This window comes from Mercenaria mercenaria, chromosome 3 (genome assembly GCF_021730395.1).
Source record: "Mercenaria mercenaria strain notata chromosome 3, MADL_Memer_1, whole genome shotgun sequence".
Classification (NCBI taxonomy): domain Eukaryota; kingdom Metazoa; phylum Mollusca; class Bivalvia; order Venerida; family Veneridae; genus Mercenaria; species Mercenaria mercenaria.
In genome coordinates, this window is record NC_069363.1 from 51,110,195 (window position 1) to 51,131,421 (window position 21,227).

General features: G+C 32.1%; 1 protein-coding gene across 1 annotated transcript; it reads left to right on the forward strand.

The window, feature by feature from the left end:
• The first annotated feature begins 5,626 nt into the window (after positions 1-5,626).
• On the forward strand, positions 5,627-21,080 carry LOC128556038 (uncharacterized). Its single transcript, XM_053539938.1, has 12 exons — positions 5,627-5,771; positions 10,272-10,316; positions 12,166-12,204; positions 14,314-14,355; positions 15,905-15,949; positions 16,415-16,456; positions 17,082-17,123; positions 17,735-17,773; positions 18,779-18,820; positions 19,679-19,705; positions 20,122-20,234; positions 20,906-21,080. The coding sequence occupies exons 1-11, from the start codon at positions 5,769-5,771 to the stop codon at positions 20,206-20,208; spliced, it is 453 nt and encodes a 150-aa protein (XP_053395913.1). The 5' UTR covers positions 5,627-5,768; the 3' UTR covers positions 20,209-20,234; positions 20,906-21,080.
• The last annotated feature ends 147 nt before the right edge of the window (positions 21,081-21,227 follow it).

Here is a 21,227-nt window from a genome sequence, read left to right on the forward strand (position 1 = left end):
ATTTGAGCACAATATCACGATTGTAATAAATAAATCATTTCCCCCTGTTTTTGTAAAAATAAATGCAAATACTGTATGGAATTTCAAGGAAAATTGAATAAACGTATCAAACAAATGACTCAGAGATGAAATGCGATGAGTTTGGCAAATATCTTAATATTAAAGATGTACAAGATTTTTTTTCAGGATATTCGCCATTCTGAAAAATGTTTCTTCGAACATTTCTTTCTAACAAACTTTATGTCAAAATAAATGCTAAATAATTTAAAAGTAATATGACTTATAATGTACCATTTAAGCAAACAGATTCTATTTGTTGCGAAAACAATTTTGGCCTTTAGTGTTGGTCGGCATTTGCCTTAAATTAATGTAAGATGTACAGTGGGGTAGGGCTGTTTATTTGAAATTCTATTTAATTAGATCAGGATTGATTCTGATATATTCTGCATGATATATAAAATAATAAGCTACAGCTGGAATAAAAGTTTTCAACATGGCACTTTATATTATCTAGGAAGTATATATTAAAACAGAAATAACTAAACATATAAATTTTCACCAGTTTTGAAGGGATCTTTTCTAAATATATCTTGTAGATGCATGGTGACCCCAATATATTTCTTTCCATTTTGAAGCATACCTGTATGTCATTAATGCAGCAAAATATTTTTAAAATCTTAACTCCAGATTTTTTTTGTAGATGAAAATACGTTTTATTTTTCATTGAAAAACGTTGGTGGGGTAATTATGTCAACATGTACAAAAGAATTTGAATGTGACATTTAGGTTTCTATAATAATGATATCACCATGTATTCATAGTAATCTGTAAGACCTGAAAACCCGACCAAATTAAGTGGGGTATCATATTATATGTTTTATAAAGTACCCCCATTTTTTCAGTTTTACTGAGTTTCAGAAATACTTCAACAGTGGGTGAAGAAAATGCCCTATAAAATGAAAACTAGTGCGGTTACCTGTGCTTTTCTCTGCTCTTATTTGTCTTGGAAATAAATGTTTTTCAAGCTCACAGAGTATGAAAAAAGTCTTAATTGTAGAAAAAATTGATCGTACATCCTTAAATCATTTTAATTTATCTCCCCTTTTTGATTTTGCTTAACATTTTTGTAACTTTGTAACAACTGAATAGAATTTCATTAAACTTCTTACGAATAATATTGTTACGCTCCTGCCCCTTGGAGGAGCCTTCTGTATTATTTCTGTGTCTATATATGTATATATAGCCTATATGCTAAAACAGTAATCAGTCACTGCCTGGCAAATATGCTATGAGGGTTACCGGACTGTAGCCCTTCGGCGTGATCTTGGATGTGGTTCTGAACTACACTGAATTGGACCGGATTGAACCTTAAGGTCGGGTATTGAGCATATATGTATATAATTGGTAGACGTGACTGTGACCGTTTAACCGCCCAATTTGGCTTGACCACTGCTGCTTAACGTGTCTGCACCTCTGTAGACTGCTGAGACCAGACTCCTGTAAATTGCTTGGCGTGACTGGACTTTTATAGGCTGCTAGGTGTGACTAGACTTCTGTTGACCGCTAGACGTGACAGGACTTCAGCTGATTGCTCAATGTGACCGTACTTCTATAGGCTGCTAAGTGTGACAGGACTTCAGTAGACTGCTCAACCTGACCGTACTTCTGCAGGTTGCTAGGTGTGACTGGACTTCAGTTGACTGCTCAGCGTGACTTGCTTTGAAGGATTTAACACGTGACCGGATCTCTGTAGACTGCTAAGTTACTTGATCTTTGTTGACTGCTCAACGTAAATGGTACTAAGATCGCTTCTGGTCAGCCTTTGCAGATGTTCTCTGGTTGAACTCCAACATTTAAGTTTTGAGAAAATATATCTACTTAAGACTTAACAAAAAATTCTAAGACTTAAACTATTAAAATACCACAAACGACTATTAAAAGTTTCTATTAATTATTTAACAAATCTTTAATAGATTCTAATTGTTTCTCACAAATAAATTATCAAACATTGAATAAAATCTAAAAAGGAATAGTCGCAAAGCAGAATGATCTATCAGATTCTCGAGCCAAAGTTTGATTTCTGCAAAATGATTTAAATAGATCAAATAATTCTTCCTTTTACGTAAACAACCTTAAAATGCCAAAATATAACAAATAAAAATGGTGCACACCTTTATAATTTTGATTTCAAGCCAAAATATTGCAAATTTCGAAGAACGGCCAAATACGGTGTGCAGCCAAAATTTTCATGTTGGAGCTCCAGAATGACGGTGAGCAGCCCTTATATACTGTCACTGAACATGCCACAAAAAATGGTGAAATATTCACGAACGCTCCACAGAAAAAATTGTGGTGACCACAGAAAATTTGTGGCATCCACAGAAAAGTCGTGGTCCACGGAAAAGTTGTGGTACACCACAGAAAACTGTGGTGAAAGATTAAATGGATCTATCTGACTGAAAAATACGCAAAGACACAAAATATTTAAAAGACATAAAATATAAACCTCAAACTAGTGCTATCTGGAAAAGATTTAGTTTAAATAGCCGAAAATTTGGTATGAAAATATTTACTCCCTTTGCAACTATTCACCGTGTAAACAAACATGGCGGATAAGATTCTAGGCAACAGGTGTACTAGATAAAAACATTAAAATACATTGTTTTACATCAAAATTAATTGAATTACTCAGCAGATTTACTTCATGAAGGTTGCTACTCAATATGAAATTGGAATTTAACATCTGAAAACTAAAATGAAGGAATTGAGGGATTACTGACATCAGTCGTGAAATTCGGATACATTTACAAACTTTGACAAAGTTCTGTCATGGAAAACGACTTCAAAATTGAAGGATAGATCAAAATATTGGTACAATACGTAATGTCTGGTTGTTGTCTTGTGAATATAACCTACGACAACATCCAGCTTCATGCGTTGTCGCCAGCAAAAGCTGCAAAACGAAAGTAAGCAACCCAAGTGAAAGAATGAAGGATAAATGAAAGGTAAAATTTCTAGAGCATTTCAATATATTGACAGACGGCAATTACAGCAAAAACATAACTCATATAATGAATATATATCATTTTATTTTCCTTCTTTACACTGATTGTTTTGCATAAATTTGTTCATATGATAAATTTTAAGAAATCTTGGTTATACTATAAGATACTCATATGAATTAAACTTATTATTTCTGCAAAAATCTCCTTTAATTATGTTTTCTGTTTATTCATTCATGCCATTCACACTTCCTATGTACAGAATATACATGTATTTGGGCAACATAAATCACTTTACTAATCACTCTTGTTTTATCCACGTGGCAATTCCTTACTTGAAGCGATCTAGACTTTTATTGAAGAAATGAATGCATATTTACTGACACTAAGTAAAATAATCACTTGCATTATACATTTGATTGTTAATAAGGTATACATTTTTAATTGTGTTGTCAAAGACTGCAGTATGTTTTGATATCTTTAGATACTACATTTAATACACATATATACTGAAACTAAATTTAAATGAGAAGGAATATTTTAAATAATGCTCTCAAACAATATCTTAATAAATTTATTGCAAGAAGTTATATTAATCATAAGAAGATGTAATGCTTTCCATAGCCTTATAACCATAACTGATTCCATTTCAGTCCATTTTAAATTGAGTATAATCTTTGATGCCTTATTTGTAAAAATAAAGCATTTTCTATCTTTTCCAAAATGTTGCATAGCAATAAAGGCAGAATGTACGCATTGTAAAACATTAATTCAGTTTTATCATTTAAATTCTTTTCTGAGGAAGCCATCGTAAAAATGATATCGGCATTAATTACATGAAATAGCATTATCGAGACATTATGACATCATTTCCTGTACTAAAGCATCACATATTGTAAACTATATTTGATACACAGTGTAGCAATGCTCGTATATGAGAATAAAATTTTGTTAATCTATATAGAGAAATGAATGAGTTTTAAATCTTTACTTTAGGTTCCGGATTTTTTGAACATCCTATATAATTATAAATGTATATGACAAAAATGTCTAGAAATATGAGAGAACCAAAGAAGACAATATGAGGATTGTGTGATACATGACAATGTTATCCTGTAGTGCAGGTCACATAGATATAATACTCTTCCATTGCATTATGGTTGACAATCGCTGTTCACTCGACAATTTACATTCTAATAGCAGGTTGCTTCCCTTGAGCAAAGATGATTTAGTGTAAGGTTCTAAAATTTGTGCAGAGTAATTGTAACTTTACTTTAGGGTACGGTCTACTACCCACTGCTTACTTTTGTATCAGAATTTTCAAATTACGACGGACATATTAATCGTATGCATTAATGCGTTAAAAGTTAACATTAATATACGGTTGCTAAATTTAAACAACGTCTTATTTAAATAAATTTAACTTTCAAAAATGCATTTACTTGGTTTTTAAAATCAGGTACACGGTGTGTGATCATGATTTATTTGCCTATTTCCCCATTTTTGTCAGATACTGTGGTTATTTTCACTATGAACTTGAGATCAAAAGGGTAAGTAGGCCGTGTAATGACCATATTTAGCATCACTTGGTTTATTTTTATTTTATAATTTAAATGATCTTATGGACAATCTTGAAGATGATTAGGCAGATTCTTTACCCAAAAATTGTATCTAATGTAGCTAAAATTGTTGTTAGTTTCATTTTGTTTCAAGGAAAAAACAAATTTATAATAATAATTTATAAAAAACTATAGTTTTAGTACTTCACGGAATTTAAGCATATTTTACAAGAAGTTAAGGTAGTTAGTGGAATTTGAATATACAATTTCCGAGAGGATTGTTTAGTTCGCGGAACTAAGTAACTTTTTACCAACATTTAACTTGAAAAATTTTGACGAGAACACGAATGTTGTTTGCGGAACATGAATAATGTAGTTCACTGAGCTTAAACATAGAAGTTGAGCCGTGATGGTAATTCACGTGACATTTTGTATTACAAAAAGTTCATGAAAAATAAAATACTTTCTCTCAAACAGCAAAATAAAGCTGACGAAGCTTTAGTTTTACTAGGAAGCGGAAAGGCACGTATTGACCCTAACGCATTTCCGAAGATACTTTATTTTGATAAAAATGGGTGAATGCTACATGTTCAACATATGTATAACAAAATCTTTCTGAAAAAGTGCTTACGGATTCTATTTCAATACTTCATTGCATCCTCCTTCTAATCAATTGAAAAGAAATGTAACTTTATATGCCATGGTTCAAAGTTCATATTCAAGGGGATTCAACTATGAGGGCGTTAAGCCAAGTGATGTTTGCTATCCAAGTTCTGAACAATAAATTGTAACGATACTGTTTTTGTTGAGATGATGTTGGTCATAATTGCAGTGTCATATATGAAAACGTATTCTGTGTTTTGTATCCTGAGGCTAATCTAGCCGAAAAGTTAGTAATAGATGAATGTGACTGGTTATATTTTGTTGTTATGACTACTTTCAATACCTATAGGTAACAAAATTATTAACAGTAACATTTTATCTCAAAACAAACCGATGTGAATGAAATGGAGCGAGTACACAATTTACAGGCAGGTAAACAGACAACTGTAGTGGAAAATAGCAATAAATAAGTTTTCATAGAAGAAATGTGAATATATTAGGGTGAATTATATTTGTTTTAAATTCTCTGAGTTTGTTTCTCTGTATGTAAGTGGAACTTACTCTTGACAAGTAGTCGTCCAATAGACTAGAAAAGGACACTGACATGGTAGGTGATATATTTGAACATGTTTACATTAGATAGCAAAAAATATATATTTGGTTGTTAATATAATGGAATATGATAGTTTGTTGATTATACACACTTGAGGGAATATTTTAACAGATTATATTAAATATAGATATTCCATAAATATGGTGGTATATTTCTGCCACGAGATGCATGTAGCTAACTATCGTGATAACATTCTAAATTATTTATGAAAATGTGCATATTTTCTGAAAACATTACGGCAGTAAATGATATTTTCTAGATATTTTTTTCTTATTTCATGAAAACGTTCTAGCGCAAAATTTCGCGTTAATGCTATCAACGGCCACGGGATAGCTATGTAGCTATCACGATAATATTCTTACCTTTCTAGCAAAGTTGTGCATTTTTCTGAAAAACATTATCACAATAAACTATATTTCAGGGAAATTTTAGGTTATTGATATAAACTTTTTAGAAAAGTTCGATATATCAAGATGTATTTTGAAAGTATCGAGATAGATATTTAGCTTATGAATGGCAGCTGTTAGCACTTTCGCAAAAAGCATCAAGATAATAATGTAAATTATCGCAATACTATTTCCAGGAAACTTTCGAATATTGAGAATTTCTTTTCAGAAATCTTCGCTTTATTTAAGATTAAAAAAAATTATCGCAATAGCTACCTAGCTATCTCGTGGCAGATATATTACACCATATATAAGCATAAACTATTAAAGTTTATGAAAGATTATTATCAAACCAGTCATGCAAAAACATGCATATTACGGTATCGCCGATAATTGGCTGATAATTGGCTGATAGCATCATTTCGCACGATGGCTCATTTTGAGGTACAAGTTCATAGTTCAGTTTATTAACATTACATATATGCACTGTTCCAAGGATCTCATCTCGAAATCTACGTCATGATATCAAAATTTCAAAACACACGTTTAAAAAAATGTAGTGAAGTGATATCAGTTATGACATCATTTTTTCTCTATGTTATTTTGGACAACTTTGTTTTTATATTAACAGAGTACAGTGCATACGTTTACTTTTATATACGCACTTTGACATGAAAGTGTTTTAAAATGCTGAAAAATGACATTTACATAGAGATGCCTGACTATTTAAGAACTAATTTAATATTTTCAATTCTTATATCATTCGACATGATCTAACAGACTTAAATAAAATTTGTATTTTAGGTCTACATATTTTTGTTTTCATGATAATATGGAATGCAAACTTAACAACTTTTGTAACTCCATGCTTTGTGTTGTTACCTTTGTCGAATATTAAGACATTTTACTGAAAAATGGACGATCATTTTAATACTACCACAATCGGGCATAAAGTCATTGAGGAGTGACAGTCACAATCAGGAACCCCTGAAATACAAGTCTAAAATGATTGCAAAGTCAAAAGTCAGTGCACAACTTACATTCGTTTTGTTGTACATGTAGATCCATTTTTGCAAAAAAATGATATCACTTTTGTTCGTTTGACCGGATAAAACTGGAACATACGATAATGTTTTATTTTCAAATTTATTATTATAATATGTGATATGTGACGTCATATACCTAATATGTATATAAACACTAATGTGAAAAATATCGACGGTTATTCCATTTCAACTTAACGGAGTTAAAGATTGAGAATATCATACTAAGTGTAAAGCATTAATTAAAGTTTTACTGTGTGATTTAGCGACCTTCCATTAGCCAGCTTGATGGCTTCCTCACATGAAAAAAATTGAATTTCACAATCCAAGCGACGTTTCGAACCCTCAGCAGGTGAGGGGTAAGTGACCCGAAGTCAGTGACCTTAACTACTTGGCCACGGAGGGGATTTACATTTAAAAATTAAAACGAAGCGTGGAGTTAGTCTAAGAACAGTTGTAAATATATTTAACTATTCTAAAGAAACGGTACTGCTAAAGCAGAAACAATGCAAGCTAGAACAAAAACATGATGAGTCTACAAATTTTAAACAACTGGAAACTTTGTACAAGGGAGTTTCAAGCCAATGTTGTTAACATACTTTGGATGCTGTTAAATCTACTATGGCTAAACTTTTGATACGTTTAACGATTGGGTTAGTGTTACATAATAACTGCACTCTTTCGTATTTTTTCATGATGGTAATTACACAAGATTTGCATGAAAAAAGAGAGAAATAAAAGTATTTACTTACAAAATGACAGTGGCATATATTAGGCCAAGACATTGTGCTTAATGCCTAAACATTTAATAGAATTAATGAAGCAGTATGCAGAGTATTTGCTGTATTTAGTTCAGCCTTCTGTGGGGTAAGTTATTTGTTCATGTTTTTAAGAGATTGTCTGAATACGTTAGCAGATAAAATTGTGATATCACGTCTAAAGTGTCCGTCTGTCATCTTTTAGTACAGCTGTATTAAACCTGTATTATCAGAATAATTTTCATTAAGATTTTGTCGGGGAAAATAAGGTCACTAGATTGTGAGGAATCTTTAACTGTTTGCTATATCAAGAATACTCATTGCATTGCATGGGTGTTAATCTGTTTTATAATACATGTTTAGGTACATACCCAAGCAAGAAGATTGAAGGGGACCAACTCTCAGTTGACCAAAACATAAAAGCTTTGATCTAACGTGAACGAAAAACTAAATAGGCCCTTTGTCCAACAACTGATAAGACATACAAAATATAACCCTATTTGTTAAAACTCTTTGTCACGGAAATAGAACATGCACACTTTTTCTTATGATATACTTTTAGCAGTTATCTTATTAGTCGCCACGAGGCCCTGCCAGAAAGTTTATTTGCATTGGAATTAAAAATTCATCATTTTTTTTTAAAAAAAAATGTAAGACTAAGAAGACTTGTTACTGCACATATCAAGTTTTGAGTTGTTAGCTAAAGGTGCTTCCTGTCAGTGAGGATAACGTTGTTTGAACTAAGTGTATATCCGAAAAGACAATGAGAAATAGCAAACAAAATAAAAACTGATATAACGTAATTGTAACAACCTATGTTTAATCTTGTTATATTCATCATTTCATTGTTTTACAAGTGTTTCAGACGCTTTACGCATCCGCGCAGTCTGGTCAGGATCCATGTTGTTCGCTAACGGTTTCTCTGATTGCGATAGGCTTTGAAAACGAACAGCATGGATCCTGACCAGACTGCACGGATGCGCAAGCTGGTCTGGATCCATGCTGGTCGCAAATGCACTATGTTGGTTTTCTCATGGCGCGGCTCATATCTTAAGACCCCGTTTTTCTTTGCATCCAATGAAAGCAAGTAATTTTAGAAATCCACAGCAATTTACAACCTTCATAAATTTTATACATAACTTTTGAAAAGATTTTCTATGAGGGCATCACACTTAGGATTATATCCAGATAATCAATTTTATCAAATAATTACAGTAACTGCTTTCAGTAAATTCATAATAGACAAATACGAACAGTAAAATGATTTATGGGTTTGTTTACATGGTAAAATAGAGCACGGGAAGTGGGTGTAAGATGGAGATTTTACTGCACCGGTAAAATCACCAAAAATCCTAGTCTGATATTTAATGGAATCTCCAAGATGTGTCATATTTTTCCATGACACAAAGATATAAAGAGTGTTAAAGTCAAATTTTCTGCTGGATTGTGCTTAATAACTGGTTATCGTACGATATAAAGTGTTAAAATCACATTTTCTGCTGGATTGTGCTAAATAACTGGTCATCGTACGATGTAAAGAGTGTTAAAGTCGAATTTTCTGCTGGATTGTGCTGAATAACTGGTTATGGTACGATATAAAGAGTGTTAAAGGCAAATTTTTGGCTTGGGTTTGCTTAGTAACTGGTTATCGTACGATATAAAGAGTGTTAAAGTCAAATTTTCTGCTGGATTGTGCTAAATAACTGGCTATCGTACGATATAAAGAGTGTTAAAGTCAAATTTTCTGCTGAATTGTGCTTAATAACTGGTTATCGTACGAAATAAAGAGTGTTAAAGTCAAATTTTCTGCTGGATTATGCTAAATAACTGGTTAACGTACGATATAAAGATTGTTAAAGTCAAATTTTCTGCTGGTCTGTGCTTAATAACTGGTTATCATACGGTATAAAGAGTGTTAAAGTCAAATATTCTGCTGAATTGTGCTAAATAACTGGTTATTCGTTGTTAAAAATTTCCAGGAAAGCTACTTTTAGTTTTTGAAACTAGAAACGTACATTGAAATATAACAAAATATGGGACAATTTAAATATCAAAAATGAAAACATTTGAAAAAAGTAGTAAAGAAAGATTGTTAGCTAAGATTACCAGGCTCTCGCAATTAACTCCTTTTCAAGCTGAAAGTCCGCACCTTCACCAAATATAATACGTGACTAACAAGATACATCAATGCTGAATTAAAGTTGAATAAACAGAAGATATCCTTCTTCTTGTTCATGAAAATGTCATTTAATGGCTGATGAACGAAATATATGTAAAAGTATCTGTTAACTGTTTTTATTTTTGCAGGCAACAAGACAACAGCAGCCTGACAGAAGGACGGAAACAGACAATGTAAGAAAGTCTATTTATTCTAAATGCATATTCATGAAGTATCAGAGTGAGTACGTATTGCGATCGCCTTTCTTCCATCCATATGTCCGAGTTTCATCATTCTACTTTTTATAAACAACTTCTTCTCAGAGAAATTTGATGAAACTTTGTAGAAAACATCCTAAGAAAACTGTTAAGATATCGCAAAAATTCCATGCAACTCTATCTATTGATATGGTATCAAAAATATACCCTTCTTTAAAACTACCCGACAAAATTGAATACAATTTTGTAAATGTGTCGGACACAATATTTCTTGTCTTCCCAGCGAGAAAAGCATACAGTTGTCTCATCCCGTGCCACGGACAGAGACCACTGTCTTTCCATAGGAAAATACATTGTCTATAATATTTGGGTGACCTCATAAGTTTCTTTGTTTACATAATGCCAGGAAATAATCAAGTCTATTAATCTTTTCAATAATCTTTTAACGCAATAGACAAGTAGAATGATCTTTAAAGTGTGGAGGACACTATCTTCCCAACTCACAGAACGCGCGTATTTACATCCCCACTGTCATTTGGGTTTGGAAAACATTGTCTCGTGAAAAACTTAAAGTCTAATGCTGCAGGTTTTAAGATTATTTTGCACAATGGCATTGCCCCTATATGAGTTTATTAAGTATGATTTAAAAGATGTTTACAAGCCTAGACGGCTAAAACCAAAGATACGTAAATAAGCATAAGACATTTGGTAATAATTTTCTACCAGGTTGTTCAAGCTTGGTACACAAAAGAAAGCAATTTATAAATGGAAAACGACCTGGTCTGTATTACGCATGTGTAAACGGCCTATCCTTTTTTATTTTGAAAAATTCAGAGATTATTTTCTCTGGGCCAAATCGGGATACGCCGATCACGTGAGCGGCAAGAAAAACACACTTGTATTAGAATACGTTCCTGCACACACCTGCCACTTTAAATAAAAAGCAGCAAGTTTCTAATATATGATTTTCTGTTGTTACCTGATCAAAACATGGTATAGTAACGGGAAGCCAAATAAAGCCTAGCCGAATGTCAGTGGCGAGAGGGCATACGCCGAAAATGTGAAACTAGCCGTCTTTCTCCAAAGGTTTAAGGCTTTCATATATGTTAAACCCAACAAAACAAATAAAATGAGCCGTGCCATGAGAAAACCAACATAATGGGTTTGCGACCAACATGGATCCAGACCAGCCTGCGCATCCGCGCAGTCTGGTCAGGATCCATGCTGTTCGCTTTTAAAGCCTACTGCAATTAGAGAAACCATTAGCGAACAGCATGCATCCAGACCAGCCTGCGCATCCGCGCAGTCTGGTCAGGATCCATGCTGGTCGCAAAGCCACTATGTTGGTTTTTCCATGGCGCGGCTCAAATAATGACGCTTACTTACAGCCTGCTGTGTGCAATTCTCACTACATTTAAAATTTACTTTAATGTATTTGTCTCATGTTTTTGTATATTTGCACGAACTGAGAGTTAAATGAAATAAACTTTGAAACTTTGAAAAAACTTCTGGGTAAAGTTTTTTACCCTTGAAAACAGGAATAAACGTTAGATATTCTATATGTACGTTTGTGTAAATAGCTTGTTAAGTATTAACAGGATATTGGTGCATATTTTAAAGTCATTTTTTGTAATAATTAGTCGAGTTATTTTCAAAAGTTATAATTGCAGAAAGAAGAAACACTGTTTTGATAAAATAACTTTTTAACTTAAACAAAACAATTCGTAGAATCTTATTTTGCAGGCAGCGACAGTGAGAGGCTGGTAGCATTTGAGCATATTTGATATTGAATATATTGAATATATTTGGTATGTTAATTTTGCAGAAAATTAGAGGCCAAAACAGAAATAGCGATGAAGAAAAGGTTAGTATCTAACCATGTTTGAAAACAAATATTTGAATATTCAAATTCATGTTATTTACGACTTACAAATTAGCTTTAAGAATGCACGTCTAAAATTAGATGACGTTCAAAGACTATAAAATACCTTTCCTTCTTAGTATTTAAAAGAATATTTTGTGTTTGCCAAATATTAAGTCAAGTTAACATTTTTTCTGGTGGCAAGTTACCCATTGCAGTAATTCAAAGAAATTTTAACATTATCTTTTTGTATAAAAAAGAGAATAAACAATGATGAAAAACGGAATAGATAGAAATTATAATATCAATATTTATTTTACTAGAAAATTGATGCATGTTTTAAAGTCAAATATAAGTCAAATCTGCTTATATATTTAGTTAAATCAAATTATTTTCAAAAGGTATTTAATATTTCTTTGTTTAAAATACACTGGTATATTTTATATATTTGTAATCTGTATTTGGAAGAGAAACCGACGCCACAACAGAAGTAGCGACGAAGAAAAAGCTAGTATCTATGAATGTTTCAGGACAAACATTCATGTTAAAGATTCGTGTTATTCAATATTTAACCTGATAAAACCTCGTGTATATTTGTCTCTGTCCCTTCAAGTAACATGTTAATCCAGGTTAGAAGTACTTGACCTTCTAAAGATGTTTCAAGTAACATGTTAATCCAGGTTAGAAGTACTTGACCTTCTAAAGGTGTTTCTTTATATACATATCAAAGCTTGAAATGCTTGCAGCAGTATTTTACATTAAAATTTTGTTTTTATACAGTAAAATCATGTGTGCTTGCAACTATTATTATCATTGACCATTTTGACATACAGGTAAGAAGCTGAAAATGTGTGCTTTAAATAGATCAGTTTCAATGGCTTTGAATCTTAAAGTTAGATTTATATACTGCGTGGTTTGCTTCCATGGTAACATTATTGTTTTAGGATATTAATATTTCTAAAAATGGACACTTTAAACATAGTTATTCGTATATGAATTCAAATATATCAATGAAAAAGATAAAATAGGTTTACAAATCAAACTGCCCAATGCATTTGAAAATGGCCGTGATATTTAAGATTGCACCCGCCTATCTTCTAATAAAAGCAGTCATTAACAACCATTTCCTTACACTTCAATAGAAGTTACTGTACATAAAAGCTGTAAAATATTGGTCATTTTTCGAAACGGGGGATTCATGAACAATATTTTGGCAAAGATAGCGTAATCAAAAATGCTCAAAATCGTGTACTATCACAGATAAAAGCTTTTAATTTTGCGCGGTTACTGACAAGTAACGCCAGTAACGTTTAATACAGGTAACTCAATGATGTTTTTTAGCTTTCCTGTGGTACTTAATTAATAATGACAGCAATATTAAACCATTTAGCAGCAAATCGGAGAAAGGTTGATGTAATTGTCCAGTAGAGTGAATGTACAAGACGTAAATGTTGTTTAATATTCTGAACATTTGCTTCCGGCTGGGCATGCCCACATTCAAATTTTATATCAAAGTATAGGTCACAACCATCTAAATAGCTTTCCCTATATATTCTATATAAAACTGACATTTTTTAAAGAGCTTCCAACATAGCTAGACCCTTTTCAGAGAACAAATCCTTACCTCATTTTAAAGAGTTATGATAAAACTGATATAAAATGAAGAGAAAATAGGGGTCATATATCTTCTAAGAGAGATTTCTCTGGTCGCATTTGCTTACTGTAAACTGACATCAAAATCACACTGCTGTGACCTGGAAGTACTACTCATACTGCAACTGAGATTCACTTCACCAAATACAACCTGCTCTCACATTTTCCCTACCAAAATGTAACAAATACATCCACAATGAAATTTAAACAGAAACTAGCTTTAATTTAGACCTCTGTTGCCATGCCAAGTGAAAATTAGTGTTCAAATACCTGGCAGCCATTACGCGACTAGACCAGATGGCTCCCACGCTGGTTCCTTTAGTATAGTTAGGTCTATATTGTCCCCTTTAATACGATTAATAGATAAGATTTAGAAATGATACAGTGTTGAATGATTTACCAAACTTAAACTTACTAGATATTTCTTCTTTCTATCCTTCGATTAATATTCTGTTGCAGAGAGGAAGAGTAAAAGAGATGGAAAGGCAGAAAGAACTAGAGGTTTGTCAAAATATAACATATATTATAGCGCTTTTATTAGGCGATATATAATAATTTATAAGAGAAATACTTTACGATACTTTTTGATTTGTGTAAGAAGAAATGTACAGAACCATACGCACTTGATCGGTGTCAGTGTTAAGTACAAATATGAATTAGCCTTTCGCCATTGTATACGACTAGTTTTGGATTACCAGTTGTAATGGCACATCTAGTGCTATTGTATAAAGGGGTTTCTTTTGAGAGCTGATATGAAAGTAGATATGCAATTATTGCAATAGGTAAATCGATGTTTCATTTGCGCTATCTACATATGATTTCGAAGTTGCTATATGACGTTGACGTCTGAATAAATAGTAAATATGCGAACAAGTAGCCATGTGCCACTAATGTTATGGCACGCAAGGAACACTGTACCAATTTCTGTCTCTAGACGGGTGCCTAAATTACCATTAAGAATATAATATTATGTCTTAGAATACTGAATTTGCATGTTTAATAGAAGCAGTTAAAATAAACTGCCGTTTAATAATTTATAATCGTGAGTACTGCTCATTTTTAAACTTGGAAGTATTTTACCATAAACTATCTCCTGAAAGCTATATGAAGGCAAAATACTTATTATATATAATAAGATATATTTTATTAACAATAGAAAACGAAGATCCAAGAATAGAAGCTATAGAAATTTGAAAGAAATATTTTGTAATCTTTTTTTTTTTGAATGTCGAATCACTGAAAAGAGAAAAAATCATTTATGAGATGGAAAATGACAACACAAAATTGTTTTTGAATATATAATAATGTTTGGTGATTCCTAAATGTGTACACAAAATGCTTTCTATCTCTAATTATATAAAACGTACCTACACTTCTGTAGTAGTTCATATGTAAAATAGTTATATAATTTCAGCTTTTGAATAACGAAAACAAATTTAGAAAGAGCGTTGATAACGTCGAATTCTTATATGATTGAGTAAATAGTTTCTACATTTAGATTGTACCACTTGCAAATAGTTCAGCATTTCATCTCAAATAGCATTAGACCAATGCTGGAAAAAAAAAACAAAGTAAAAAAATAAACATACGGTATACCATCTGTCTTTTAAAATATCTAAGTCCGAATAAGTATGTATGATCCATATGTTTAGATTGATATTTGGTAAAATTGTGTTATATTTTTTAATGTACAACACAAAAAAAACTTCTGTAATTATTGAGGACATTGCTGGCTCTTTGGGATAACGGTGTCCAGTCAAAGATTAAAATGTGCTAGGGGCGTTAGGGGTGCTTTATATTTATTACCTATCAGGGAAATACTGAATCGAGCCGAGACATAAATCTGCTTTATTTCTCTCCCAAAAGAAATACTTTATCATATAGTTAGCATGAGTCTAACACTACAGATAGTTCTTTGCTGCCTTTAACTGGTGTCTTTAGGCGTATGAATCATTCTTTTACATCTACTACTATTTCTGTAAACGACATATTATTTTGACTTATAATGAAGTGTTTTGTTATTATTGTTAATAACTCCAAGTATTTGCAGAGAATCAAACGCCTCAGCTTAGACGACAAGAGGACAGAGGCGGAGGTAAGTCTGGGAATACGTATAAAATGAATGTTTAAATGTCTAATTTCGAGTTTGATTTTAAATAATTCTAAAACCATTATGAAAATTAAGTAAAACTTTAAATAAGAAAATCGTATACCCTGGTCTACCTTTTGTCTGTTCATTTTTAAGCTTTATAAGCATTTTGACAATTTGCGGAAATAAAGAACGACGGAAAATACATTGTGTTTAAATGTTGATATATAATGCTATTATAATTAGCTGAAAATAAATATGTTTATATAAAGTATTTGGGTAGACTTGACTTGAACTACACGACAAAAGGAATGACGAAATATATCACATTTGAAATAAAATGTCCTGAATGTTTAAACTTTAATATCAATTTCATCTAAAATAACTCTTTTGGATGCTCAGTAAATCTTATTATTAATAAAAGGTTTCAAAAGCACTTTCCATGAAAATAAAAGCACATTTTCTTTGCAGAGAAGAAAAAGAAAAGAATACGAAAGACAGAAAGAACTTGAGGTTTGTTAATACATGGTTATTTAAAAAAAATGATTTTTATATTTGATTTAGAAGGTTTTGAGTATTATACTTAACGTTTACATTAACTATTATTTTCCGGAAAAGAAATATTAAGCCGGCGCCGGAAATGTACTCCGTCATTTTAACGTCACAACTGATAACCGACAGAATCATGTGATTTGAAAATAAAAAAAAACGATTAGGCCGTTCTGTAATAGGTATTGGTTTAGTTACTGAGATGTTAGGACGGATCTATTGATCTGAAAAATGGCTCAAGATTTACGCAAATAATTTTCAGGTATTTTTCCCAATCGAGTTCCCAGTCGAGTTAAAATACCTTTATTAATTTAGTCACTTAAACTCGATTCATTTATAGATGTACATGTATATAAAAGTAGACATTTCCTTTATGAAAAAAATATGAAGCGTTATTTTTTACACCCCCTTGATAGCCATTGATTTTAAACGCAAAACATTCCGAAATTCACCGTGTCTTATTTATTTTGCATGTTTAGTGAAATTCACCGCATGTTATAGCTTGCGAAGTGATGTAAAGGTTATTTTCAAGTTCGCACATCTAAAATGTCTTATATTTTTCTTGACTAATTGTAACTTCTCTTTTTAGCGAAGAAGAAAAGCCAGCGATCCACGGCTGAAAGAAACAGAGGTTAGAAACTCTTTTATAACTGTTAAATAATATCCATTACAAGCTTTCATTGTGACATGACGTTTAAAATACTCTAAATAATTTTCAAGTAAAGGCATACATATTCGGAATTAACGATCCAGGACTTACATAATTAGACGCAAACACGTTCTATATTCATTTCTGACAATTGAAGAAATTGGAAATTACTTTTAATCATTATGATAAATTGAAAGACATATTTTGTCTAACATGTAAATATAACAGTCATTTCCGATATACCTGAACTTTGCTTATATTTGGTTACGTCAAACAAATTGTTTTATACTGAGGCAAACGATAGAAAGAATCTCAAATGCGCTTATTTCACAAGATATTTCCAGTTTACCAAAGGGAAGTAAATCGAAACTAAAAAGCTTGCAATAGTGTAGAACTTCTGGAATATCTGACAGTGAACATTGTCAACGCGGTGACAGTTTTATTTTTCTAAAAGTGACCAATAGAAATATAAAAAAAGCCTGTGATTTCGATAGAAATCGTACGAATATTTCACATTTCTGATATTGGAGTTTTGCACAGGTAATGAAATGAGGTTTTGTATGTACAGTATAATTATATAAACTATTTTACAGAGACTAAAACAGCAAGACAGAAGAAAGGAGGAGGAGGCGGTAAGAAGTAAAGGTGTTTGAAAAGAGATATAAAATTTATTTAAGACATGCAGTCTATTGAAATCCTGCTGTAGTAAAGTAAAAGTAAAGTAAGTAAATTATTTTTGATCAGAGGGTGGCTCATTTAGCTGGTGCTAATCATCCTTGAGACCCTCATTATAGCAAATGCATAAAAATACAGAGCATAATGAATAACAAATATTAATACACTGAAAATGCAAAGGCATATAAACAGATATGTATTTGATATATAAAAAAACTTGTTTCTGTTTGATCACAAAGTCAAGGAAGTATCATTGGCTTATAGTTTTTGCTTGATATTCCATAGATATAGTAAGGATGTAAATTATTCGCGATTTTATACATAAACACGCCTTTTTACAGAAGAGTCTTTGATCAAGTTGCTGTATTGATAGAGAAAATAATTCCCTGAATCTAGAAATAATTAATTATCAAGGGCCTAAAATGGTTCGACACGCTCGTTTCTATAAAGTTAGTTTATATATATTTGAACACCTTCTGTTTCTACATATGAGAGAGTAATGGTCTAAATGTGGTATGCAGTGTGTAAGATTTGTTAAAAAAAAAACCTATAATTTATTTCTGGAAAACCCGTGAATATTGATAACAACCAAATATACGACGAAAATTTTTTGCAGATAGTTTTGATATGTGACACGAATTTTAAATCTAGTAGTTTTTTAATAGACGTTTCTTTGAGTATTACATTCTTATAAAATGTAGCGAAAAAAGTATGTATTTGCATGAGAGATTCAATGACAACAAATTACACTTCTGAGTCCCAATATTCATTTTGTATAAAACACTTATACAACAAATACAAGTGTCAGCTATGTATCTCTGACTATCTTCAAATTTTACCATATCAATGTCTTTAAATTATCTGAGTCGCGTGAAATAAGAGTATAAATACTTTTACTCGTCTGAATGTTCAGGAAATCGGAATATCACTAAAGGTGTTCAATAGCATTTGTATCTTTGCAGAGAAGAAGAAAGAAAGAATATGAAAGGCAGAAAGAATTAGCGGTATGTTGATAAATAACAGAAACATTTTAAGCTTATTAATATTTTGCCAGCTAAATTTCAGCCGGTTATTATGTATGTGAATTTTGGTGACTCAGTTTTTATCTCGATAGTTGAATATTATATATGTGGTTTGCAACACTAGTACAAACTGAAAATCTTTTCACAGAGTTGTGACAGTTATTATGTAAACAACACTTTGAAAATTGTAAGTATGTAAAAATCGCATGTTCTGTAACACTATAGAGAATACCAGTATGTAGGTAAGATAATTTATATGGTAGACGAAATATAGACTGGTGCTAGACGAACTACAGCAGAATGCAGGAGAAATAGTAGGACTTAATTTTTATGCTCAGCTTTTTACAATGTTTTCAATTATACGGATCGATTATGTACTGTATGTAAGGCAAAATATAAACAGATTGAATGCTTTCTGCATATTCTTAAAAAGCTGTGGCATGAAAGCGTTGCCAGCCTTAACGCCATCTTATGACCACATGCGTTTACAATCGTCACGTGATTTGTTTGGTCGGAGAAATGAATACTTGCAACTTAATACTGCGTTTCGAAATTACACAAAAAATGTACACTTTGAAAGGTATACAATTATTTGAAATGTACTGCAAAGTTACTTGTGCTGCTGAGATATACACTGTATGAAGAACAATACATATAGCAGAGTTAGACACTACCTCGAAAGAAAGGATAAATAGTATGTGTGTATGCTAAGATTATGTTTGATAAATAATTCTGATCAGGACAAAATATAACTTAATTTCAAGTTCAGCTGTTCTCCAAAAGAACACTGTTGGATTCAGTTAAATTTTCTATAAATAAGCAAGATATTTCTTTTTTTAGAGGCGAGAAGAAGAAAAACAAAGAGAGGTATTTATTTGTGACATAATTTATGTATTTATTTGTAGTAAAAATGCAAGCTTTTAAATGAGTAAGCTTTCAAACTATTGGATCATTTGAACTTAGTGACTATTTTATTTTAGGATGTTAACTAATCTTTATTTAAATTATAATTAGAAGATATTGCAGCACGTTGATTAAAATAAATAATACGTTTTCGGGATTCTTTCTAAGATTTGATGATTGTTTGACTTCGCCGGGGACGTCACATAATTTTCCATAGAGTATAATCGTTCTTTTTCAGTGTATTAGGGATACCCCGTAACATTTATATATACTTTTTCTACATGAAAACGAACACATAGCTTAAAAAAATATAACAATACGAATGATAGAATGAAAAGTGCAAGTGGACATTTGTTTCTACAGTCTAATAAATATTTCAGTATAGCTCTGAGGAGGAAGATGAAGACGGGAAAAGTTCCCGGACAGAAACAGCAAGGGCTGATTATGAGGCAGAGGGACTTGCCTAAAGTTTAGGACTCCCGTATAATGCTTGGTATGAATGTATTTTACTATAGATATGAGCCACACCATGAGAAAACCAACATAGTGCATTTGCGATCAGCATGGATCCAGACTAGCCTGCGCAACCACGCAGTCTGGTCAGGATCCATTCTGTTCGCTAACGGTTTCTCTAATTGCAATAGGGTTTGAAAGCGAACAGTATTGATCCTGACCAGACTGCGCGGATGCGCACGCCGGTCTGGATCCATGCTTGTCGCAAATGCAGTATGTTGGTTTTCTCATTGTGCGGTTCATTATGTTGTTTTTTATGTCGTCATCAACATATTAATGATTTAACATAAACGTCAACCTTCGATAAATTTCTCACAAAATACCGTTGTACGTTTTCTCGTCTCAATCTAGCTTTTTACTTCAATGAGAGGACATAGACAATAGACAATGCTATATTTGTTGTTAGTAAAACAATTTATATTGATCCTATGCCATCATATTACGTTTTCCCACGAATGCGAAACAACGACGATCGTTTTTTCACCTATGAATATTTTATTATCTAAACACTTCTATCTTCAGTTTAGTACCTAAATATATCAGGTATCAAAACATCTCATCTGTGTTCCTTAATCATTACCAGATTTGAAATTAATCCGAAGTAACTTATTATAAGCATTATATTTCATAAGAATATGTTCTTACTTTCAGATTGACAACAAAACAAAAACTCTCGAAGAAGAGATATGTGATGCAAAAGGAACAACGTTATCATCTTGCACAGATATCTGTCGTTATCACATTTTGCATTCTGTAATTTTATTTATGTATATGTTTTCATATTATATGTAATCCAGACCTGTTTAAATTGTTCTGTGAGCGTATGTTGGGGGCGTGGTGTGTGTGTGGGTGGGGGAGGGAGGGGGGTGTTGTACGAGGCTTTAAGGCAACTTACCTCAATTACCAGTTTCCTTACCCAAAGGCAATGTGTAGGCAACCTATTTTAATTAACTATTTCCTTAACTTCGGGGTT